This window comes from Calonectris borealis, chromosome 9 (genome assembly GCF_964195595.1).
Source record: "Calonectris borealis chromosome 9, bCalBor7.hap1.2, whole genome shotgun sequence".
In the NCBI taxonomy this organism is placed as follows: Eukaryota; Metazoa; Chordata; class Aves; order Procellariiformes; family Procellariidae; genus Calonectris; species Calonectris borealis.
Genome location: NC_134320.1, coordinates 28,608,834 through 28,632,404, shown reverse-complemented (window position 1 = coordinate 28,632,404; position 23,571 = coordinate 28,608,834). Strand labels below are relative to the sequence as shown.

General features: G+C 54.4%; 1 protein-coding gene across 1 annotated transcript in view; it reads left to right on the top strand.

Moving 5' to 3' along the window:
* The first annotated feature begins 8,295 nt into the window (after window positions 1–8,295).
* Window positions 8,296–23,571, top strand: part of KCNAB1 (potassium voltage-gated channel subfamily A regulatory beta subunit 1) — a 52,027-nt gene continuing 36,751 nt past the window's right edge. The window contains exon 1 of the mRNA XM_075157509.1: window positions 8,296–9,032. Coding sequence (XP_075013610.1) covers window positions 8,812–9,032 — 221 coding nt within the window. The 5' untranslated portion in view covers window positions 8,296–8,811. The remainder of the gene's footprint in view (window positions 9,033–23,571) is intronic.

Genomic DNA, 23,571 nt, shown 5'->3' with positions numbered 1-23,571 from the left:
TTTAGAAATGTTGTTGCAGCTGAAGGAGAGAATGTGAGGAGAAGAATTAAAATTCTTTTTAAAAAAAATACTATTTGGGAAGGTGAGATTTTAATAGTGCTTATTTTTCAGTATTGCTTTACGTAAGATAATCACTGATGGAGACACTCAGCTTTCATCTAGTTTGCGCACAAGAAGAGTGCAGGTCCCCACGCTGGCCAGAGAAGGATGCAGCTCCGGAGAAAGCCGAGGGTTCCCAGGGGAGTGGGATGTTTGCTGGGGGGGCATCCGTTGGAAGAAAGTTTTGCAAACAACGCAGTCTCCCGTAGCTCGTCTTTATTCTGACCCTCTGCCAGCTCATCTCAAAGAGTCAGAAGTTATTGCACGGCAATTAGTCATCCATCTGCTATCGCGCGTCCCGGAAAAGGGCAGAATGGACTTGTGTATTATTCAGCATCCAAGACCCAGGCCTTAGCAATATATTTCTTCATATAAGTTAATTTAGAGTTATAAGCTGTTACAAGTAATGCTTGGGTGATATTTGATGTGTATGGATAACAGAATAATATACGTAATTGCCTAAAATCTCCTATTCAATAAGCACAGGCAAGTTGGAAGAACATAGCTTGGGCTGAGCTTTATTTGGAATAAATATATCCGTCAGGTTAACCTGGGAAAAATCTGCATTTTCTGTACGTGTGATCTAGAATATGAGTACGGCAAAATGGAAACCCACTTGTTTGCCACGAGCTGCCAACCTCAGTGCGTTTCTCTAACTCTTCACCTTCCTTTAACTATTTTATATTTTTATGGTAGAAAAACTGGTTGCAGTTGAAAACATTTAGTTGTTAAGTGTTGAGCAACCTGCGGCCACGTGCTGTCCGGTATCCCTCAGCCTGGCACGGCAACCCCGAATGCCCGGGGATATCGGTGGGCTCCCCGGGACCACGCTGCTGCTGCGGGGGTGCGCCTGTCCCCGGGGCCTGGGATGCATTGCTCGGTACCCAGGACGCCCACATCAGGCACTCCCGCCTCGTCTGGGGGGAAAAAAACCAAGAAAACCTCTTGTACTGTGCAATGGAGCTTTGTGCAGCTCTAAGTGTTTTAATCATGTTTAATCCTGTTCAGTGTATTACAATACGTTAAAATAATGGTCGTTTCTGGAGCCCATCTTGTAAGCCACTGGCTTCCAGTCATCTGAGAAATGAAATAGATAACACAGAAAAATTAAATTACCTGGTTTGGAGCGGGGGGGCGGGCAGCTAATAGGGCGACAGGCAATATGCTGGTGGATGTTTTCCATCTGCGGGGATAAGTGACTGATTAATTGAATTGGGCACCTGGTAGGTTACATCCTCTTCGTGAGACATGGAAAGCTCTGGGTCTCAGTTTCAGTATTGATTCTTTCACATTATATTAAGCAACAATTTATTTGATATTATGTAGAGGTGGATAGCTATTGCAAAGCTCTTCGGTAGCGGATGGCTCCCTCGGTGCCCGGGGGCTGTACCGGGGGTGCTGGCAGCTCTCGGTGGGTGCAGCCGATGAGCATCCGCAGGGCTGGCGAGCGGGCGCCTTGGACACCCGGGGCGATTGAAAATTAGATGGGAGTTTGGTCATGAGTTCCTCGCGAGCGGATCTCTATATGATGTACAGAGTGCATACATCATATAGAAATGCACGCAAAAAAAACAAAAAAAGAAGGAGGGCTCTGAAACCGGCTGGGTTTAGGAAGTCGGAACGGGTGAATTTTCTCCTTTGCTGCTTGTCTTTAAAGCTCCATTTCTGCTGGGCGACCTGGCGCAGCCGTGGCGAGGCTGTAGCCGAGGGTTTCTGCTCTGGGGGCTCGGCTCCCGCTCGGGCAGGGCAGAAAACCTCGGCAGGGCTGAGGTTTATTACCCTGCTGGCATCTGGCTCAATTCTAATTAGAATTAAGCAAAGCTAGTGTATTTTTTATGTCAGTTTTGATTCATTTATCGTTCCATCACATCCTGAAGGGTCTGCAACGTGGGGACTATCCCTGCAGAAGAGCGGGGCAGCGTTTGCAGTTTCGCACAGCGTGCCTTCCTGGGGCTGGGACGGCGCTGCCTTGTTATACCCTGCCCTAAACACATTGCAGGCGTTGGCAGGGCCAGCAGCACGGATCCCTTTGCTCGTGCTCTTACGCTCCCAGTTTCGGTCCGGTCTGGGAGGATGGAGCCCTCGGAGCCCGGCCGGCGGGCGCAGGGCTGGAGCTGATCACAGATCTGTGCTCTCAGAGGCAGCCTGGGCTGGGCACTGCAGCCAGCCTGGCTGAAAACCTGCCAGAACGACACGTTTTAACTAAAAAACATTTAATGGGAATTTTGATCACTCTTCCTCAAGTCCAATTACAAATGCAAATTAAGTTTTTCTTGTGAAACCAGTTAAAATACGACAACTGTTTGCTAGATAAGCGCAGTGCTTTTGTTCTGCAGCTCATTTCCTTGCCAAGCTTCCAGCACTGTTATAAAAAATAAACATTCTTTGAGGGTTTAGATACGCCCTGAAAGAGCTACAAATCGCTGCGGGGTTCATTGCTGCTCCTTCAGACGGGACCACCCCTCAGCTGAGCCGGTGAGCGTCCCGCTGCAGCAGGGCCTCGGCTCTTAATTGAAATTAATACCACAGAAGCCCTTTTGGGAGATGCACCCTAACGCCAGCTCGCTCCTGGGCTCTTCTCCCCCCTCTCCTGGGTGGCAGCGCTCGTTATCTTGCCAGTGTCCATATCAGCCCAATTTATGGAGATGCAACAGAACTGCTGCAATCATAAGTAATTAGCCCAGCAGGAAACCTGTTTTCAAACAGCTATTGAGATGGGGTGAAATGACTGCGAGATGTGCGCAGGCTGTATTTATAATCAGAGCTTTTATGGCCCAATGAAACTTTTATTGGACCATAACACAGAATTTCCCTGAGTGTGTCCTGCTGTGCTGCGGAAGAATTATCGTGTGGAAATCTGAAAGCCAAGGATTTGTGACAGTATATTAAGATAATTCTCGTGAAGGCCAGTCTTGGAGACTACTGCCTAAAATGTCTCCGCTGGATTTTGGAAAGGCAGCTGTGGACAGACTGCGGTGGCTGTAGCGAGGTTAGATAAAATAAAGAAAGGCATTTTTCGGGTGGAAAAGCTCCAAGGGCAGAACTCTGCATTCCCCAGGCCCCGCTTCTGGAGCCCGATCCCGCTGTCACAGTGCTGCAGGCTGCGTGTTTAGTGCTCCCATGCAGCTTTCTGAAGTTTGGCTGATGCAATTACATTGCATGCAAAGTCCCGCTGAGCACCTGTCGAAACGTCCAACGTGGTTAAAACTCTATTGTGAACGCTGACATCATAATTTTAATGTGCCTCTAGCCTGGAAGCGGTGACTTTTTCTGTCCCGCTGCATCTCACCGGTCCCCGGTGCCGCTTTGGCCATGGGTGCAGGGTGCAGGGAGCAGAGGGGAAGCTGCCGGGGTAGAGGCAGCTACGGGGCGACGCAGCGGCTGGTGCGTGAGGGCTGTGCTGCGTTTTGCACCCAGGATCACCTTTGGTGACCTAGATTGCTGGTTAGCATGCAGGGATGGGGGTTTGTGTAGCTGGCCGCATGCGGTCGGTGTCCAGCTCTCCTCCGTATCGCAACCTGCAGCTGAACACCACAGCGTGTCTTCCACCGTGCGTGAATCTCCGCCTGAAAGAAGGTGAAAATGCACCCTAGTTATGTTGTGATTCACTGAGAACGTCCCGGGGTCGCTGCCCAGCTCTCGGCCCCTACGTGTTCTTGCAGATGTGCCAATCCCGCCTCCCTTGCAAAGGGAAAACCGGGTTATTTGGATTAAAGAGGAGCCGGGTAGCTGCCTGTCCTGGTTTGGGCTGGGATGGAGTTGATTTTCTTCCTATTAACTGGTATAGTGCTGTGTTTTGGATGTAGTGTGAGAATAATGTTGATGACACACTGATGTTTTGGTTGTTGCTAGGTAGTGTTTGCGCTAGTCAAGGACTTTTCATCTTCCCATGCCCTGCCAGATGTGCAGGGGGCGGGGAGGGAGCGTGGCCAGGGCAGCTGGCCCAGCTGGCCAATGGGCTATTCCATACCATATGACGTCATGCTCAGCATATAAGGCTGGATGAAGAGGAAGGAGGGGGGGCGTTCGCAGTGATGGCGTGCGCCTTCCCAAGTCACCGTTACGCGTGATGGAGCCCTGCTTTCCTGGCGATGGCTGAACACCTGCCTGCTGATGGGAGGTGGTGAATGAATTCCTTGTTTTGCTTTGCTTGCGTGCGCGGCTTTTGCTTTCCCTATTAAACTGTCTTTATCTCAACCCACGAGTTTTCTCACTTTTACTCTTCTGATTCTCTCCCCCATCCCACCCGGCGGAGGGGTGAGCGAGTGGCTGCGTGGTGCTCAGTGGCCGGCTGGGGTTAAACCACGACACTGCCGAGGTCCCTGCAGCGGTGAGGGGAGAGGTACGAGGCGCAGCCTTCCCGGGCGCCCACCCGCTCGGGCATGGAGCCGCAGTGCCTCGTCCCAGAGAGATCACTGGGATGCATTTGTTCTATCAGCACTCAAAATTTAAAAGACAATTTTATAAGAAATTAAGGCTCAGATTGAGAAATACTCAGGTGATTTATGTAAAGGATGAGATTTTATATAGATCAATGAAAATTTCCAGTTTACTTTTTTAGGTAGAAACATGAACTTTGCAGCTGGTGATGAAAAAAAGCATTTTCTTTTATAAGAAGCACTGAAAGGTTTTACTTGGTAAAGCATGAACGGCACAGGGATGGAGGCAGAGGCGATCTGCTCTACCTCTTACCCCACACTCACCAGCTGGCTTGGCCACATTGCCTGTGCAATGTCTGTTGTTTAATTAACATACGTGGCTATCACAAGTACAGCCTGCTGCTGAGGTCTGAGCACAGGAAAGGCATGAAATTAAGACCTGCCATCTTAAAAGATTGATAGAGCCTGCCAGATTTTATATGCAGCATATTGGTATTACCGAAAGTATAGGTTTACCTGGCAATCAGTTAAATTTAAAGAAATTAATAAGATGCTAATTGATATTTGTCCAGTGAAATGCTCTGCTTTGGTAGAAGGGCACGGCAGAGTAATTAGTGCAAATAGCCTATGGCTGCAGCCGTCAGGAAGCAAAGTCTCAAGCCAGACTCGGCATAAAGTTTCAAAGTTGCTTCACCAGAAGGTGAAGCAAAAAAAGCCGAAGAAGCAAACAGTGCGTTCAGCTTGAGCCGTGCCAGGGGCTGGGTGTGCATCCGCTCGAAATATTTCATCCAACCCAGACCGAAGGACCTTTATTTTTGTATTTTGGGCCACAGAAGCATCTTTTTCCCGCTCGTTACAGAAAGACCCGTGCTGCTGCCCAGCCCGGCAGCGGAGAGCCCCGTGCCGCGGCAGCCGGCGCTGCCCGCCCTGCCGGCGGGAGCACCGGGGAAGGGCTCGTCCATCACTCGCCCCGCTGCACGGCCCCAGCTCCCCTCGGTGCCTCCGCAGGGACCGGACCGGCTCTGAATGAAGTATTTTTTCCTTTTTGGAGGTTTCCATTCTGCTTGCCGCAGCGGTGCTCGTCATCCCGCCCCTGCAAGGTCCCGGGCAAAGACACAGACTGTTCGGGGCATTGAAACGTGTATTTGTGTGGGAGCCATAGAACATCTCCTGGCTTCTGCGCTTGCCTGGAGCATCCTGCTTGCTGTAGGTCTGCGTTTGGCTCTTGTCTTTATTTGGATGGATGCAGCGGCTCCTGGGATGGGGGCTAACGGGAACCACAGGAAAAGCAAAGCCAGCGTGGTCGTGAGTATCTGTGTTAAAACAGATTTGCTTGATGAAGCATTTTGAGCAAGTTATTTAATAGGCGATTGTCATCTTCCTCAGGGGGGAAATGCTTACGTAGGTCTTGGCAAATAGCTGCATCTCTAGCGGTTTGGTGGCAGTGGAGCGGCACGGAGAGCCTGGCCAGAGGCTCGAGGCTGAGCCTGAGCTGCCACCGCACCCCAGCACCGTCCTCTGCCGAGGCTGTCACGTACCTCTTGTTTTATAAGCTCAGGATTTTCATGATACAAAATTACGTTATTCTAATGTTTTGGTCTAGAAGTGATTATCTTGTTCAGGGAAATGAAATAAATCTCATATTTAAATACATGGTTTTCTGGCAGAGACTGTAACCCCTCCGAAGCTAAGCGGCTTGAGTTAATACGCTCTGCGGGATGTGCCAGTGCAGAACGTGACTGTCCCTTTCTGTCCCCTGCCTGGCCCTCCCCTGGCACCCGAGGGCATGGGCAGCCGTGGCAGCGGGGACGGTGACCAGGACCTGGGTGACAGTGACCTAGAGACATCCCCAGGACCAAGTCACACCATTCGGCAGTGCCGGCAGAGCCAGCTGCTGGCTGCAACGGGAACTCTCCAGACACGTATAGAACAAGATGTAAAAATACATTTTGAAATATCTGTGCCGAGCATGAGGATGCTGTATGTCCATCAGGGAGAGAAATAGTCCTGGTTTTGTCAATCTTGCTTTGAGCTCTGAAATGCAAAGCTGGGCTCCAAAAGCTTCGTCTGCGCTGTCAGGGCAGAGCCCAGTGGGTGCCACCACCAACGCTCCAGCCGCGTCCCCCAGTCCCATGGGGACACGGAGGAGGTCCTGGATGAGGCCCCACCATGGGGCACCTTGGTGTCAGCGATCCCATGGCTTGTGCCCCCAGATGACACTCTCTTTTCTGGGTATTTAACAACATTTATTTGTGATCTGTGATACTAACTCACTGATGAGATGTCTGGAAACTCTCTCAAAGGTAAATCTTGTGTCTGAGACAGCCTTGCAGCGGTTAGTTCAGCTAGTTATTACTTAGCTTTCTGACTTCCACCCCACGGATCAGCCCTGCCCTCCCTCCCTGAACCCGCGCCTGAGGGCAAGCCCAAGGGGGCCGCTCACGGCTGGGAGTCTGTGGGTCTGCTCTATGATTAACTGTTAATCATCTTTTAGAAAATATCATAAAGTAACTTTCTTTTCTCTGATATAATGCCTTCCATCCTCAAAGGAATGTGCTGTATAAGCGTTTATGAGCCATTAGATAAACGAACTGCAAAGAGATCGTCAGAAGCTATTCAACCTGTCACCTTGGCTGGCTGCCAGCTGCCCACCCAGCCGCTCTTGCACTCCCCCTCCTCAGCAGGATGGGTGGGGGAGAGAAAACCGTGGCGTGCCCCCACTCTCCCAGGTCACCGGAGAGGCTGTGGGGTCTCCAGCCTCGGAGCTACTCACACCCCAAGGGGAGGGGTCCTGGTCCAGGAGGTGGGCGAGAGGACCTCCGGAGGTGCCCCCACCCTCACCCCAGCCCTCCTGGGAGCCTGAGGGCAGATTTAGGAGTAGGGTGTGGGCAACCCCTGTGGACAATTTCCCACTGGCCTGTGCAGGGCTGGGGAAGGGACAGCGGGTGACCGCAGCCCCAGCCCTCGCCCACCCACCCACTCAGCGCTGCCACCCATGCACACCCCATGGGCACCCTCTCCCGTGGGTCTGCACCTGGGGCGTGTCCAAACCGCTGCTCACTGCCCCCCACCGCCCATCCTTCCCCAGGGCTGCTCTGCTGGGTGGCAGTGATGGGCAGGGGTCCTGGGGGTGACTCCAAACCACCCCCATCCCTCCCACCGCTCCGGTGAGCAGCTCACCAGCCCAGGGCTCCCGGGGCTGCCCCTGCCCTCAGGACCCAAAGCCAGCGCCCCGAGAGAGGTGGCACACGGCGGTGGGCACCGGCGAGCTACCGGCTCGGAGCCGGGCGCCCTGCTTCGCCTGCAGCCCCGACTGCAGCAAGGGACGGGGACGGTTTGGTTCAAAGACTTTGCGCTGCGACTTATTCGGCTGGCGAGGCTGGGGGGAGAGGGGATTAACCCTGGCACTGCTGCGCGCGTGGGTCTGCAGGCGGCGGCTGCGGGTGCCAGAAACACGGCATCAACGTGTTAACTCACTGGCACGCTGTAGCAGAGCGATTTTTCTCCCCCTCCCCCCCTTTTTTTCCCCCATAATTAGCCCATTTTAACATCGAACTGTTCCCCGCTGCAAGAGGTCCTCTCCTTGCTTAGCGATGCCGGCAGCTATTTTTGCGGGAGGCATCTGCCTGGAGCGCCTGCCCTCCCTCTGAGCACAAAGGAGGCCCGTTCCCATGCTTCCCGCAGGCTCCTGACGGGGCGATCCCGGGAGCCGCTGCAGAGCCGGGGCTGCGCCGCCCCCCGCGCCCGCTGCCAGCCCCGGCGCTCGGGCGGGCTGCCACGGGTGGGATGTAGCGGACTGCTGCATCTGGGCAACGGAGAGCCAATGGGTATTGCTGGTCCGTAGAGGCTGGCTGGCGAGTCGGTGGTTCTTCAGCCGGCAAGGCTGCCTGCTCAGCAGCTCGTGGTCCAGCGGGCGCTGGAGCCGGCGCTTGCAGCATGCCTGCATTGATTTAAAACCGGCAGCCAGAAGCAAGCCCGCATCCAGACAGAGCGGCGGCTGCTGCTGACGGTTCACCATGAAGGAACAGCTTTCTGTTTCCGAAAGCACCTGACTGGATGGATGCTTTTGTCTAAGCGGCAGCAAATATTGCAAGGGGAGATCTGAGAGCGAGCTGAAATCTGCTCTTGCGATTGCTTTGTCGAGTTCGGGGCTTCTCTCCTCCTGGCATCGCAGGGACGCAGCCCGGCTCTCCCGGAGACCCCCGCTGCCTCGGCTACTTCTGCGAGTTCAAGGTCGGCAGGTTTCCTCGGCAGCCTGCAGCCCAGCCTGCACCCCGCGGCCGGGGGCTCCGGCTGCCACCTGGGCGGTGGCTAAAGGTGTACCGAGGGCGCGATGCAAGTGTCCATCGCCTGCACAGAGCACAACTTGAAGAGTCGAAATGGTGAAGACAGACTCATCAGCAAGCAGAACACCACTACCCCGAACGTAGTGAATGCAGCCCGGGCAAAATTTCGGACAGTGGCTATTATCGCTCGCAGTTTGGGGACATTTACCCCTCAGCACCACATTTCATTAAAAGAATCCACCGCAAAGCAAACGGGCATGAAATATAGGTATGGTCACAGTATCATTCTTTGTTACCTTGCAGTGTAATAGCTCTTTACTTTGCCTCTAAAGAATTGCCTGCCTGGATGCATCTGATTTTGCAGAGGAGCTCTCTACTGAGGTTATTAATAGATTTTTAAACTTCTGCATAACCGAACAGCATTTGGGTGTTAATGTTTTTGCAGGCGTATGTATTTGTGATTTTATACAAAAAGCACTTGGCTAGATTATATGCAACATTGTGAATTTACATCAGTGGTGTTAAGGTGGTTTCTATTAAGGGCTCAATATAACTTATATTGGCACTAATGAGCAGAAAAATCAATTAGCAAAGCATGTTTGAGGCTGGACAGGAAAAGTTCATTTGCAGTATGTTGTACGGAGCAAAAGGAAGCATCTGCCTTGGGTACCATTTCATCATGGTGATCGCTTACTGACTTTTCACAGGGTTCACTTAGTGAAGATGAGATCAAAGCCAATTTTAGGTGAAATGCAGAAAAAAAAAATCATGGGCGTTCTTATAAAACGCCTCATGCATCTTACAGATTTCTATTCCTCCTAACCTAGGCAGGAAAAATAATGAACGGCTGTGACTTCGATCAGAAGTGCTCGGTGTGGGCAGCTGATAAGCTTCTCTGTCATGCCTCCCGCTGAAAATGAGAAGGATTTCTCTGACTTTGGCGGTTGGCTTTTGCCTGTCAGCCACTGATGGGTGACGTTATTGGGGCTGGGAGAAGGGAACAGCCTGGGGGTGCTCTGCACACCTCGCCCGAGGCAGAGCTGCCGCCTCCACGAGCAGCCCTGTGCAGGAGGGGTCTCGGGGGCGTGGGGAGGGCGGCGAGGGGCGCGGGGCAGCTTTAGCCGTGCTTGTTCCCAACCCACCACGGAACGGCCGATGCTCTGCGCAGCCAGCCGTACCCCCAGCTCTGGGGGAGCGGCGCGGGGCGAGGGTGCAGTTTTGCAGTTACGCTGATTTTACGGCCATCGGGACTGATGCAAAGCCAAGCTGGCCTTAGCACCCTTCCATGAAATTCAAGCGTGCGTGCAGCTCAGCACAGGGCTTGGTCTAGGCAATGATGTAGTTATAAAAATGTCCATATTAACTCTCCAGGAACCGCGTAGATGGGGCGTGTGGAAGCAGAGTGAACGGGATGCTCAGATGTAATTTGCTGTGAGTTGTTTGAAGGGCTGATAACTAACACGGAGGCTTTGGCTGAGTGGAAGCCCGGCCCTTCCGACTGCTTGTTCCTGTGGCTTGGCCATGACCAACTTTTAGCAGGAGCGTCGCACGCTCCCGCCGCTTGCTCCCTGGCACGGTGTCGGCAGCAGAAGCGGTCCGGGCGGCTCTCCCGTGGCGAGCCTGCGGCGAGAGCAGAAATGCTGATTAATATCTCCCGGAGCCAGGTCCCAGCCTGAGGGGGTGCTGGGGGGTGGCGTGGCGGGGCAGGCTCAGCGCTCGGGGGGGTCCCGGGCGGGCGGCGGTCCCTGGCTGCGGGGAGGGTGGTGTTTGGGGGATGGCAGCGGGTCCTGCCCGAAGAGAGGCAACTCTCAAAATCAATATAACTTGTCCTTTAACCAGATGCCCATGGCCTCCCGGCGGAGTAGGGGCCGGTGGAGCGGCGCCAGCTGGGAGCTCTCTGCGAGCCCGCTCCCCTCCTGCAGCCCTGTCCAAGCCGTTGCACCTCCCTGCACCTCCCTGCCTCAGTTTCCCCCGTAAGCACATCTGTGGGAGACGTGTCTTTGATCGTGTCATGCAGAGACATGACCTGTTACCAGCTCGTGGCTTCTGCTCGTTAGGCTTGCGGACACTGTGTACTAATTGTCAGCAGTTATCTCTGCTGATTTCCCGCAGGCGCCCGGTGCTATCAGTGTACCAACACGCCGGGTAATTGCAATTCTTTGCTGCCCACATGACACAAACGCTCCTGCAGCCTCCGAAGTTGGGCCTTTGTAAATCCTTTCTGGCTTCTCTCTGGATAAGGCTTCAGTACGGAGGGCTGAATTCTCCTGCGGAGTTCAGCACAGCCCTGACGCACCCCCGCCTCGGCTGCCCGAGACCTGGGGAATTACATCAGGAATAGCATCTCGTTTGTGACAAGGCCGGTGTTTTATCTTTATGACTAATCCCTGTTTCTGCTCCCAAATCTCTCCATATCTGGAGCTGATTTCTCCCCCAAGAGACGAAGTGAAGGGGAATTTGGAGGAAGAGCTGAGTAAACCTCCAGGCTCAGCTGCGATGCTGCTGAATTGAGATAACCTTTAGTTAGGGAAGACGCCTACCAACGGCGACGGAGCCGGTATTTTGTGGTCATCTCTGGGCCTGGTTCCTCAGTCCGAGGGAAATCCAGCGCCCGGAGAAGCCAAAGGCTTTTCCCAACGGCTGTAACGTAATCCTGTAAAGTCCTCAGCTCCCTTACGATTGAAGCTGAAGCCCTTCCCAATTAATTTTCTGCTTGAATTACGCCCCTGACGCTAAGCTATACAGCCTGTGCTGCTTAAAATGGCACGCTGGCTAAGCTGCCCCTTGTTTTACGCCGAAAATATGGATAGCTGCTCCCCCCGCAGACCCGAAGCGCTGCCCCGGGGCTCCCGCACCGCTCCCAGGACGCTTCCCGGCCCCGGCGCTGCCTGCCCGGCTGCCCGGTGCTCCCCGTGCCAGCGGGATGATGTGAAAGGGAGAGACAGCCCGTGACAGGGGTGGGGGCGGGAGAGGAGCCAGCTGGGGGGGCTTTTTGTCAAACGACGTGTTTCTGGACCCGTTCCAGCTCAGAAACCCAACTGGAATGTAAAAGGCAAAGTTTACGGGAATAAATATGTTCGTCGGGGAACATCTGCAAATATTAGGACTCAGGTGCGTTCCCGCGGCGTTCGCGTGAGCAAACCTCTGCTTTTCCTTCACTAAATCCCGTTTCGCCGCCTCCCTGTCGGATTGTGGCATCAGCCAGATGGGACCTCCCCAGACGTCACCTCTGCTGTCGCTGACAGCCTCCGCTGCCGCCTGCCCGCAGGAGGCAAACGGGGAGCGGGGCTGTTCCCTTTTATCCCTTTTAACGCTCCAGATCGGTCCCACTGGTGAGCCTGCCCAGATGCTCGGGGAGAATATTTGGGATCACTTCAAGTCTTTCCTTGAAAATGATGTAGTTGCAGTGCTTGGCTTGGAAAATTGCAATCTGCCGCACCGCTGCTGAAAACAAAGGATGCATTTTTGCGCAGCGTGGGAGGAGGGCTGGCAGGCTGGGTCTTCACCTGCTTTGGACCATCAGAAGGTCACAGCCTGGGTTCTTCTCTCTCCTAATTTGCCATATTTTTTTTTAATTTATTGTCAGCCCAATTCAAGCTGTCAGTAAAGTGGATCCAGCCCCAATCCTGGTGCGCGGGGCTATTTGGGATGTGCCACGGCTACCACAAAGAACAACTTCTCAAACTGAGACTTGTACCAGCCTCGTGCCAGCTCGCACTGGCAGCCTTGCCACCACGCACGCAGCAGGGCAAAGCCTGGCCCTGGAGCATCCCGGCTCCCCGCGAGCCTGCTCCGTGCCAGGGCAGGGAGCTCAGCCACATGGGGCTCGGGGCTCAGCTCCGGCTCCATCCGCTGCGCTGCCGATTCGGGGCCGTCAGCAGTTCAAAAATAGCCCTTTATGAGAGCTCTGCCTGCGTATGGGCACGAGGGACCCAATTTACAAAGCTCAACTATCTATTTGTGTTCATAAATAATTGATGGCGGCAGCTTTGACCATTAACTCCACCGCACACCTAAACAAAAAATTTTTTAACTGCAAAGGCAAGCTGGTGGAGTCAATAGTCCGTGCTCACCCTGCGGCCGGCATGGAGCCTGGGGCAAGGGCACCGTCCCCCAGAGGGGAAACCCATCCCTCCCGCCCGATGTGGGATGCCCAGCCCTGTCTCACAAGCCACTCATGGCCACCGTGCCCCTGCCACCGCAACGCTGGGGCTCCTGCCCGCGCCGCAGAGGTCCCTGAGGATGGGTGTCAGTAATGGCTAGCAGGGCTGTAAGGAGGCAGCGGTAACTGCAGCCCCTGCGGGGGGGCCAGCCTGGAAGCTCGTCCCTGCTCGGTCAGGTCTGCGTGGGGACCTGCCCTGCCGCCGGCGCCGGAGGGGAAATGGTGCTCGTTGCAGTCGCTGAGCACTGGACGTGCAAGGATTGCGTGTCGCATTTTGCAAGGTCTGGAGCAGCTTTAGCAACCAAAGACCTTTCCCGGCCGCCCGGGAGGTGCTGAGCTCTCCCCGGCATCCATGGTGCAGTGCTCAGCTACCTGCTCAGCACCAGCCGCTGCTCTGGAGGGCAAAGCACCGGCATGAACCCAAATGCACACGCAGGGTCTGGAGGAGACCAAGCTGGCCGGACGTGCGGTGCTGCTGCCTGTCCGCTCCTTCTGCCGGAGCAACGGGTACATCTCGAAACCGTCGGTGCCTGTGCTTACAGCAAGCCCGGTGCAGGGTGACCGGGTCAATCCTTTTCTTACTTGGGATTTTTTCTGGCTCGCTGCCTGGGTGCTGCTGCTTGCCAGGCTGCAGGCTGGGGGACCTTCCAGCGTCCCCGGTGGCACGGAGGCAGTGGCCTGGCCACACTCCAGCGGAGGTCATTACATCCTGCCGGCTAAAAACTCCTCTGCAGTTTGAAGGCTTTTTTTTTCACTGTGTGCCTGAAATTGTGGGTTCTTGTCGAAGCGCGTTAATAAAGAGCTGCTAATGCATTGCATCGCAGCGGTGGGTGTGTTTCTCCGGTGGGAGTCTCTCTTCCCCCTCCTGGAAAGGCGGCCGCGTGCTTGACTTAGCCAGGGTCAGAGCAGTGCTCCGTTGGCTCTGCACACCAATTACAGACATTAAAAGGCACAATAAAAATACTACGGCACAAAGAATTCCTCATCCCTGCCTAAAATAAATATCCACTGGCAAACATAATTAAGGTATGTAAGAGACATAAACTCTCAATCCTATGGTTGACTCAAACCTTACTAGTCCTTGCGGGTTGCAGGTCCCAGCCCGGAGGGGAGCGATGCTCCGGAGCACCTTCCCCCCCAGGGTCATCTGGGAAGGGAGAAATGCAGACCTGCTCCTGGGAAACATCCCGTAGCCATTCCCCCTCCCCGGAGAGGTTCCGGCAGAGCTGTCGAGCGCTTGCAGAGCAGGAGGAACCGCTGCCTGGGGGGGTCGGAGCCCCGCAGAGACCCAGAGCCATGTCTCAGACATGCGATTACCATCAGGGAAATGACTTTCACCTCCGTGATCCCGGCGGTTTCTTCCACTCCCTTGAACATACCCTGGGCGACCCGTGGGCTAGAAGCAAAAATTGCACTGCTTTTATTAAAGTGCAAATTTCTTAGTAGAAGCGTGGTGTTATTAACGCTAGAATTGCATTGCAAAGCACGCCCTGTATGCAGAGCCCTGTACCGCCCGTGCAAGCGTGGGCTTACAGGAGTCAAAAGCAAACTTCCAACCCGCCAGGTTTGGGAAAAACACACGGGTCAGTTTGGGCTGCAAGGTTAGTTTGGAAGACAAATTTCTTTGCAGTATTTCAGGACTTGTGTCTTCTTTTTCCTTGCATCATACTACAAGCATTAACCATAATAACTACCTCAAAGATTTAGGAATCCATGGTTTATTTAAGTCTTGCTGCAATTATGAGTAGTTTTAAGCACTCACATGCAAATGGCACAATTATTTTGATATAAAATTGCGTATTATTTCAGTAGCTCTCCACATCAGGTTGATTTTTATGGCTCATCGTCTCATCTTCATTTTATTGCTGTAAATTAAGACCAATCCAGTGAACAGAATGGATTTACACTGAATTCGCAACGCATTTTCCCCCAGGACTGTAGCTTGTAATGGCTACAAAGAGGCAGGAGTAACTCAAAGAAGGAGAAAAAGGAACCAGTTGAGTAAACAAAATCTGTGCTGATTTGTGCTGCTCTCAAATGCCTGATGGCTCTCCAGGAGTTTGCAGCTGCCGAGTAAGGCTGCGGGTTCGGTGTGGTCTGGAGTTTTCTCATCTCATTCCATTGATGCAAAAGCCATGTTTAACATTGCGATGTTAAAACCAGCAAAGTGAGCTTTAGATTTGAATACACATTTACTCACCGTGCAAACTCTAAAGATATGGTGGTGCATGGCGCTAGTCAAAGGTATGCTCGCTCCCTGGCTTTCGTGTTGTCGGTAAATGAAGACTTTGCAGATGTCTTGCTGAGTGTAGGCACTGAAAATGTATCTCCTCTTCCAGGTTCAGATAGAGCAAAGTCATCTTTTTTTTGAAGCAGACTGCCCCGAGGTGCCTGCCCGCTGAGCGTGGCTGCTTCCCAGCTCTGCGCTGGGGGCTTTGCTGCCGGGGGAGCGATGCCCAGCGCTGCCGTGGCTGCCCCGCTCCCCGGGCTGCACAAAGGGATTTCTTCCCCTCGGGGTTTCTCCTTCTCCCCTCTCTCCCCGGAGACCCAACCAGGCCAAGAACCTCCTATATCAACTTTAGTTGATTGAAAAATGGATTTTGAGTGTTATATCTAAGTATTCTAATATTCTTCATAAAAATGATTCTAACTTATTAGGCATTTTGAAAACATCTGTCCACCAGCTTAATTATATATCCTCCAGTGAGGATAATTATATCTCCTCCAGGCAGGGCAGTGCTGGCGTGTGCGTCAGCGCAGAGCGGCCACCGTTGTGCAGAGGACGGGTGTCAGCCCTTGGCACCATCTCGGCCCCGCTACGCCGTGACAGTCCCCACCTCCCCGGCACCCAAGGTCTTTCTCATCCCCCAGCGCCGTGTCCTCTGCTCCCCATGGAGCAAGGTCTGGGGATGCTGGATTGCTTGTCCCAGCCTCTGCGTCACGCTGGGGACAGGAACGCTGTCCTGCAGTGCTGGTGGTACTGGGGGGCACTGGGGAAGGTACAGCAACAAGCCGGGGCTCCGTCTGCCGTTGATTCCCACCCCCCATTTTAATCCCAAGAGAGAGCGATGAGCTAAGGAGAACAAGATTGAGTGCAAGGACAAATGGTGTTTTAAAGAGCACGCTTTTCATGTCGGTTTTGTTAAGCAGAAGCAAAATGATATTTTAAGGAAGCTTTTAAATAATGCAATCGTATTCTGGTGATGAGCTGCACAGCCTCTCGAAGCGCGCCAGCGGCCGAGCCGCGCAGGGCACGGGGCAGCCTGGGCGCTGTCCCCGTCACCGGTGGGTGGCTGCCACCGCACTGCTGCTCCCTGTGCCGCCCGGGCCCGGGGTGCGCTCTCCCGGGGCAGTGGCGGCTGGTGGCTGTCCCCTGGCATGAGGCCACATGTGGCGGCTCCCTGGCTCGTGGCGGTGGCTGAAGCAGGTTCCCGGCCGACCGGCTGCTGAAACTCACCCTGCTCCGCTCTGCTCGTCCCGAACCATTCCCCGCAGCGTGATATTTTCCATTTAAAATCTGCATGACAACATTAATCTAATGCTTAAATGGACGGAAGAAAAGATGTAATGCAGAAACACTGCTAATTTAATTACTTGTGAAGTGCACAGCTTAAGATATTTAAAATGTATTATTTTAGCATGGCTGCTTTGGCAAAATCCAATTTGAATTTTGAGCACGCTTATCTTTATTTTAGACTAACATTATAAAATGCCATCTGTAGAACATGTTTGTTAAGAAATTAATTCTCAGTAAGGAAAGAAGACGCTCTGCATGCGACTCGGTGTGAGCCCAGAGGTTAAAGCTGGGGTGACGCTTTCCCTGCTACAAGGGGACATCTCCCCTTTGCCTGGGGCTCAGCGCGTGCTGAGCAGCGTGGCAGGAGGGGGACGGCTCCGTCGAGCTGTTCCTACAGCTCCTGCTCCAGCAAAACTTCCACGTGTTTCAGTATTTGGAAAATATCCAACAAACCAAGTTCTGGCAGTGCTTGGTGGTGGGTAGACACCTGATGTAAAGTCAGTGGATAGTCTGGATGGATCTTGCTAATGCACAGAGGGATTTGGCTTCCACGTCCCTCATCCCACCCCTGTTCTTGGGGGTGGTCCAGGCGATGCTCCCCGTCACTCTGCAGGAGTGGGAGCCGTGTTTGGAGGGAGCCCTGGAGGGGCTCAGAGGTGTTTGCTCCTGAACAAACCCGTTTTAGAGCTGATCAGAAGCTGCCCTCTATCCGTGCCCTCCGCCGTAGTGCTCGCTGCATACCCCTGCGGCGGAGGCAGAGGATGAAGGAATACAGCCGCCCCGTGAGAGCGAGGTGGCCCTGGGCGTGCAGGAGGGATGGCAGCCTTTGGGGCAGGCTGTGCCCCGTCTGCCGGGTCCCTCCGGGCGCTGGTGGGACACGCAGCACTGCCGTCCTGCAGCGACGCCCCCGCTGCTCCCCGCAGAGCATCCCTGGTGGGAGATGCAGCATCGTCCCTTCAGCAAACCGAGACTTGCTCCTCACGGTATCCGAATGTATTAGAAATGTTTCTCGCACTACTTTTGTAGCCCAGTAAAACCCCCTGGCAGGCGGGGGGAGTGGGGAGCAGCGCCTGGTGTCCGAGATGCCTTGCCCGGGGTGGCTGGGTGCTCAGTAAGGGCTCTGCAGGCACCACGGTAAAGAGTTTTGGGGGCTATTTTCTGGCAAAGCTCTGCTCAGGGAACAAACAGAAATAATCAATGCGACACAGGGCTTGAGATGCAGAAGCAGCGTATTGAAAAATAAGGTCCTGAAGTTCCTGGAGGCCCTTTGTACGTGGCACCCTGGCGAGGTCCTGGTGCCTTGCCCGTAGCAGCTCCCAAAGAGGAAAGCTCCTGCGTGTTTGATGCCTAGTTTTTGCTTAAAGCACGCGACAGCGGCGTGAGAGTCCATTGCAGGGCCTGCCGGCAGCTTAAATTCAGCTGGACGCAATGCATCTGGAGACCCTCAGGTTCGGAAAATGAGATGGCCTCCTTGCACAGGAAGGGCAGGGGGGAGGTGATAGCCGGGCTGAGGCTGTCAGGATTGCCCGCGCGTCCGCCCAGCTCGCGCGCTGCTTGCGAAGGGGTTGTGTCAGTCATCATAAAAAATGTGCCCTGTACGTTAACAACAAGCTGCTTTAGAAATATTTTGGGTATGAAGTTATAAAACTTTTATGGCATACCTGTATTTTCCTCTTGGCATTACATTTGCCACGAAAACCAAGCGCTGCCTGGTCACAGCTTCAGCTGCACCGGCTGCAAAACTGTGCTGCGACCAATTTCAGAAGTGCTTAAAATCGGTCAAAAATGTCCTTTCTCTCTGAAGGGGCACAAGTCCCACACAGCGATTGAAACAAAAAATTCAGTTAGTTTTCACGGTGGTCTCCCTGCCTCAGCCTGCTTATTTTTAGAATAGTTCATGCAAATAGCTTTTACCTGAATATTCATGCAAGAACAAACTGCCCCCCAAAGCGAAAGGCTTCCCCCCCGGGGCGACCCTGCTGCGGGATGCTCCCGGCCGCAGACGGGGCAGACCTGCTTACGGCTGCGCTGAGCGCCCAGCGTTTGTCCCGCGCTGCTCACATCCCTTCCCGTTCGTTAGTCTGGTGATTTTCTCAGAATTCGCCTGTGGAGAAAATACGTGTTTTCCAGTTTCAGCTCATTCCAACACCTCAGCTTGGTGACTAATACTTTCCAAGGTGGGTCAACGGATGGGGAAGGGAAAAACAGTGACGGGGTTTTAAATTTTTTATTTTGCCTCTTTCAGTTTGAAGTAGTACCGAAATGAGAGCAACTGGCATCTATTATTTACGGCCCTATGGGACGTGCTGACTAGTGACAGTGTAGTCAGCACCCTACGCACAGGTATGATTTGGTTACTAATTTCCTACATGAATAAAGTGGAATCCACCTGGGCATCGTCACAGGGCCAGGCACAGGTTCCAGGTTTGCCGGGTCTCTGTGCAGCCCTCGGAGATCCGCAGCACGGCGGGGTTGGGTACCACTGAGGGGTGACTGGGGGAAGCAGTGGATTAACCCCTGCACAGATGCGATGGAGAGCTCCCTGGTCCTCTCTTATTTCTGGAAATAACTCGATTCATTCAAATCCTTTAGGAATTGCAAGATTTTTTTTTACAAGGTAACATTATTCCCTCAGACATTTGAAATTCTGCACTTTAAAAGCATCACTGCAGAATGACAGGTATTTTTTCTCTTCCTCTCCTTCGTCCTCGGGTCCCACGGCTGACGAAACGTGGTGGGGGCAGGAGAGCCGTGGGCTGTGCACCGTTCCAGGATGCGGTTGCTGGAATCGGGGCCCCCCCGGCAGAACGATTCCCCTGGGAACGCCAGCGCCAGCGCTGCCCCCGCTCCGGCTCCCCCACCCCGCGCTCCCCGCCGGGGCAGCTCTGCGAATAGAGATACGCAGCCGCTGACATGGCAGCAAACTCCCTGCCACCGTTTCTGTTCCGGCAAGAGGCCGCCCGGGCGGCGTGCGTCCCCGGGGGCCGGCTGCAGCCCGGGGCGTCGAGCGGCTCCGCTCCGGTGCCGGCAGCCAGCCGCCCGGCAGAATGCCTGCGGGCCGGGCTGGCCGGGAGCTTGGGCAGGAGGGAGGGAGTGGGCAGGAGCGTCGCATGCGGGAGCCTCATTCATGGCACGGATCCCACGCGGGGAGGCTGAGCACGCCGGCATGTCTGCCAGAGCCACGCGCGGCAGCCCCTGCGCTTGGCTGCGGCCCATCTATTTTGCCTTAATCTACATTTTAATGCGTCATCTGCAACTTTTCTGAGGATGCAGCCAAAAAAAATTCTGGGGAATTTCAGCCGAAGAGACCTCCTACGCAGCCGGTGGCCCTACGGGTAGGGGCGGTGAGTTGGAAAGTGCGAAGAGAGCCAAGAAATGGGGGCCAGGTGCCCTTTAGGCACCTGCTCGTCCCCTCGCAGCGTCTGCGCCTGGGCTGGCTGCCCCTCTGGCCACCGAGCCGGGGTTTCCGTCGCCCAGGACCCACCGCTGGGCTTCGCTGCTGTTGTTTCTCAGCTGATCAATACTGTCCTGTTTTGCCTCTGCAGCTATTCGCTAGTAATGGGGTTTTTTTCCTATTTTGTGTCATTGACCTAATACTTCACATCGCCGCTGCAGTGGTGGAGATAGTCACCGACTCCTCTCAAACCCCAATTTACTGCGGCGGGGACCACACGGCAGCCACCGCCGGCCACATCGCTGCAGAAACCTGGAGGGGAAGGAGGATGCTCAGAAGAGCGTCTGGGACGGTGTCATCCATCACTTCCACTCTGAAATAGCTTAGAAAAGCAGCGTTCCTCTTGGTGCACCTTCACCATGCTACCGCAGACGTGCATCATTCAAATCAAACCCTATTTTATTTTTATAACATCTTAGGTAGAAGAGATTACAAAGCAGCAAACATAAGCGCAGCCAAACACTGCAAGCGTAAGATTGAATGTTAAAGCAAATTTAAGAATGTATGTGCTCAACCAAGGAAATAAATCTGTGTTTTCGGCTCACTCAAGTATCTGTTGGGCCATCTACGGTGGTCCAGCTTCTGCTACAGCTTTGCATGGTCGTCTGTGCTTCTTATCATTTGAAAATAGAGTTAAAAATTTCCTGAGATTTGATGCTTTGCATAAATGTCAGTACTTCATCAGAGCCAGGAGTATCTGTCTTTGCCGCAGCTTTACAGCTTGAAGCTCTCCTTGACTCTTGCCCACGCAGGGAGCCTTTGCTCGGATGCGGTGCCTTGGTCTGAGCATCCGAAGGTCCCGTGGCCATGGGCTGTTGGGCGTGGGGACAGCCTGGCACCTTGGGTCCGACTTGCCGGGGGTGTCTCTGCCGGGTGGTTTTCCCAGAGGAAACCCCGCAGCCGCCCCCCGCCCCCCCTCGCAGCCTCCGTGCTGGCCCGACGTGCCTGGGTGGGGCGGCTCGGGTGGTCTTTCAACTCGTATTAGGGGGAAAGAACTTCCATTTAGAGACGGGGCATATTTCTGAGGGACAAACAGGAAGGCAGTTTGTATTAGAGTAAGGAAAGATACTGGGTAGGACTCTGGTTAAAAATCACCATTCCTGCTTTCCAAGGACTAAGCTGCAAACCCCACCCTGCAATAAACCCTCTTCCAGGCGGAACGCGATGCTGACTGGAAAGGGGGTTGAAAGCATCAGCAGAAAGCAGCGAAGGCGGCTGGTGATTGCGCCCATTTTTGTAGCGTTACCCAAACGAAGCGGGGGACAGCGGTTTGCGCCTGCCGTACCCCAGGCTTGTTGGGGGTGCGGGGGGTGCGCAGGTGTCCCAGCGGCACGCGGACCTTCCTCACTTTGTTATCTCTGCACGAGTAAATGGGTTTAAAATACATAAAACAGGGGAAAGCTACGATTCTGCATCACTGCAATTACTGCTAATACGGGCGGTAATTTAGTGGAAACTGCTGTGCGTGTTGTGAAGTGTTTTGTTCGCAAAATGGGAGGCAGAAACCATTATTTTTCTCTCTTCCCACCCACACCACTTAGAGACAAGCTCCTGCCATCGGAGCCTGCTGAGGGGCAGCCTCTGCTTGTCTAAAACCTGCAGGTCTTCTTGAGCTGATGAGGCAAAATGAAATCCAGCCTTAAAAGCAGGAAACCACCCCAGTTAATTACAGAAGAGAATTAACACCTCCATGTTGCCGCACCCTCAGTTCGCAGCAAGACTAGCCCGCACGGGGGGCTGTTGCAGCCCGATGAATCGTGACAGAAAGCATCTCCATGGCTCTGAGATGTTGGGAGGAGCTGAGCACCCTTCGGTGAAGCAGTTTGCATCTTGCCCCAGGGAGGCAGGGAGCTCCAGAGCCCGAGCAGATGCTGACGGGTCACCCGGAAACTTGTCAGGAGCGGGGAGAGGGTGTGTTTCTGCGGAGCACTCAGGAACGCGGCGTGTCTTTGCTACGCCCCGGCTGTACCCTCGCTGCTCTCTGGCTCGGCATCGCCAGGCCGAGGAGATGTCTGCCTGTGTGTCTTGGGAGAAGTTCAGAGGAGCAAAAGCCCTGCGATGTGGTGGGTGCTGGAGGGGCAGGTCTCTCCAACGTCGCAGCTCCGGGAGCGCCCGGGAGACGTGTCACCCCAAACTTCCGATGGTTTTGCACCAGGAAGGCTCGGAAAGGCTCAGTGACGGTGGAGAGGAGAGCTGGACGGGGCGGGAGGGGGATGGCCGCTCTCCTGCCTGTCCCCTCCCCTCCCTGCCGCCTCGCGCTGGGGGCACCCCGTGTCCTGGGGACCCCGCAGGTGTTCTCCTGGTGTGAGGGACAGCCCCTTCCCCGCGGGGCAGGGATGGGGGGTCCCACCCCGCCTTGCTGGCTACAAGCGGGGAAGTTCGGGGAGCCACAGCTGCCCCTCACTGCCCAGTTTAATGCAGGGGATGGGGTCGGGGTCTGCAGTCGCCACCAGCTCCCTTTGCTGAGGGGGTGCAGGGCGGCTCGCTCCGGTGTTTGGAGGGGGAGAGCAGCGGGGTGTGATAAGGAGGGTTCATTAACGTGGGAAGCAGCCGAACCGGTGAGGGTTTCGTATGGCACGAAGCAGGCAGAAGCGCGAAGGCTCCGAAGGCGAAGGACGTCGGGTGTGCTGCAGCGGGAGAGGGCAATTGGAAAGGGTCTCTGCTTTCGTCAGGTTTTTGTTGTTACTTGAAACAGCCCTCTTTTTTTCAGGGAACAGATTACATATTTTATTCATTTTCTGTGCAGAAAGGAACAGTTCTGGAGCACTAATGGGGATGTTTCTAAGCAACGTTGTTTTCCCACCACCAGCTTCGGGAACAGTGACTTTTTTTTTTTTACGTTTTTGTAGCAATAAGCCAAACTATCTGCAGTTTATATGCAGGAAAACCTTGTCGTGGTTTCCCCAGTCTTGCTTAATTGGATGGGTGGGGGGGCTGTATCACCGCCCCGGGGCTCACCCCCCACTCATGAGGGTGCGCGCAGGCGTGCGAGCAGGGCTGCGCCGTGCCCGGGGTGCCCCGACCCTCCTTTCTGGTGGTGGAGGTGGAGGACATCCATCAGGACACCTGCGGGCAGGTCTCTGCACCTGAAGATGCCGAAGCCTCTCCCAGGGGCTGGCTTTGTGCCCTTCCCGATTCCCTCTGCTCCGTTCAAAGCCCCTCTCTCCCCTCCCGCCTACTTCTCCCCATTTATTGCTCTCTGCATGTTTTTCGCACGCTGGAATTCTTAGAAATGCCTGGGGAGCACCGCGTTTTGCCTCCCCCTCACGCCTCCCTCGCGCCGAGGTTGGCATGGCCATGGGCACTGCGGCGTGGGCACCGGGGGCCGGCGGTGCCCCGCATGGAGGGCGAGCGATGCCCCCGTGGAGCCGGGACCCCCACCCACTGTCCCTCCCTGGAAGCCCCCAGGACTTGTGAAATGGGGTCCTGGGGGTCACCAGCCACCGGGGCCACTTTGGCAGGACCAGCCCACACAGGATCCGTCCCCTCAGTTTTGCATTTCTGGTAGAGGTTGGCTTCTGTGAGCAAAACCACCAACACAGAGCAATGAAACTGGGGTTGGAACAAGCAAAAACCAGATTATCTGATTTCTGTAGAGCTCTTCTGAGCCTGATGATTCTTCTGTGGGTGTGGAGTCGAAAATGTTTTAGTCATTGTATGTGTTATTGCAGAGA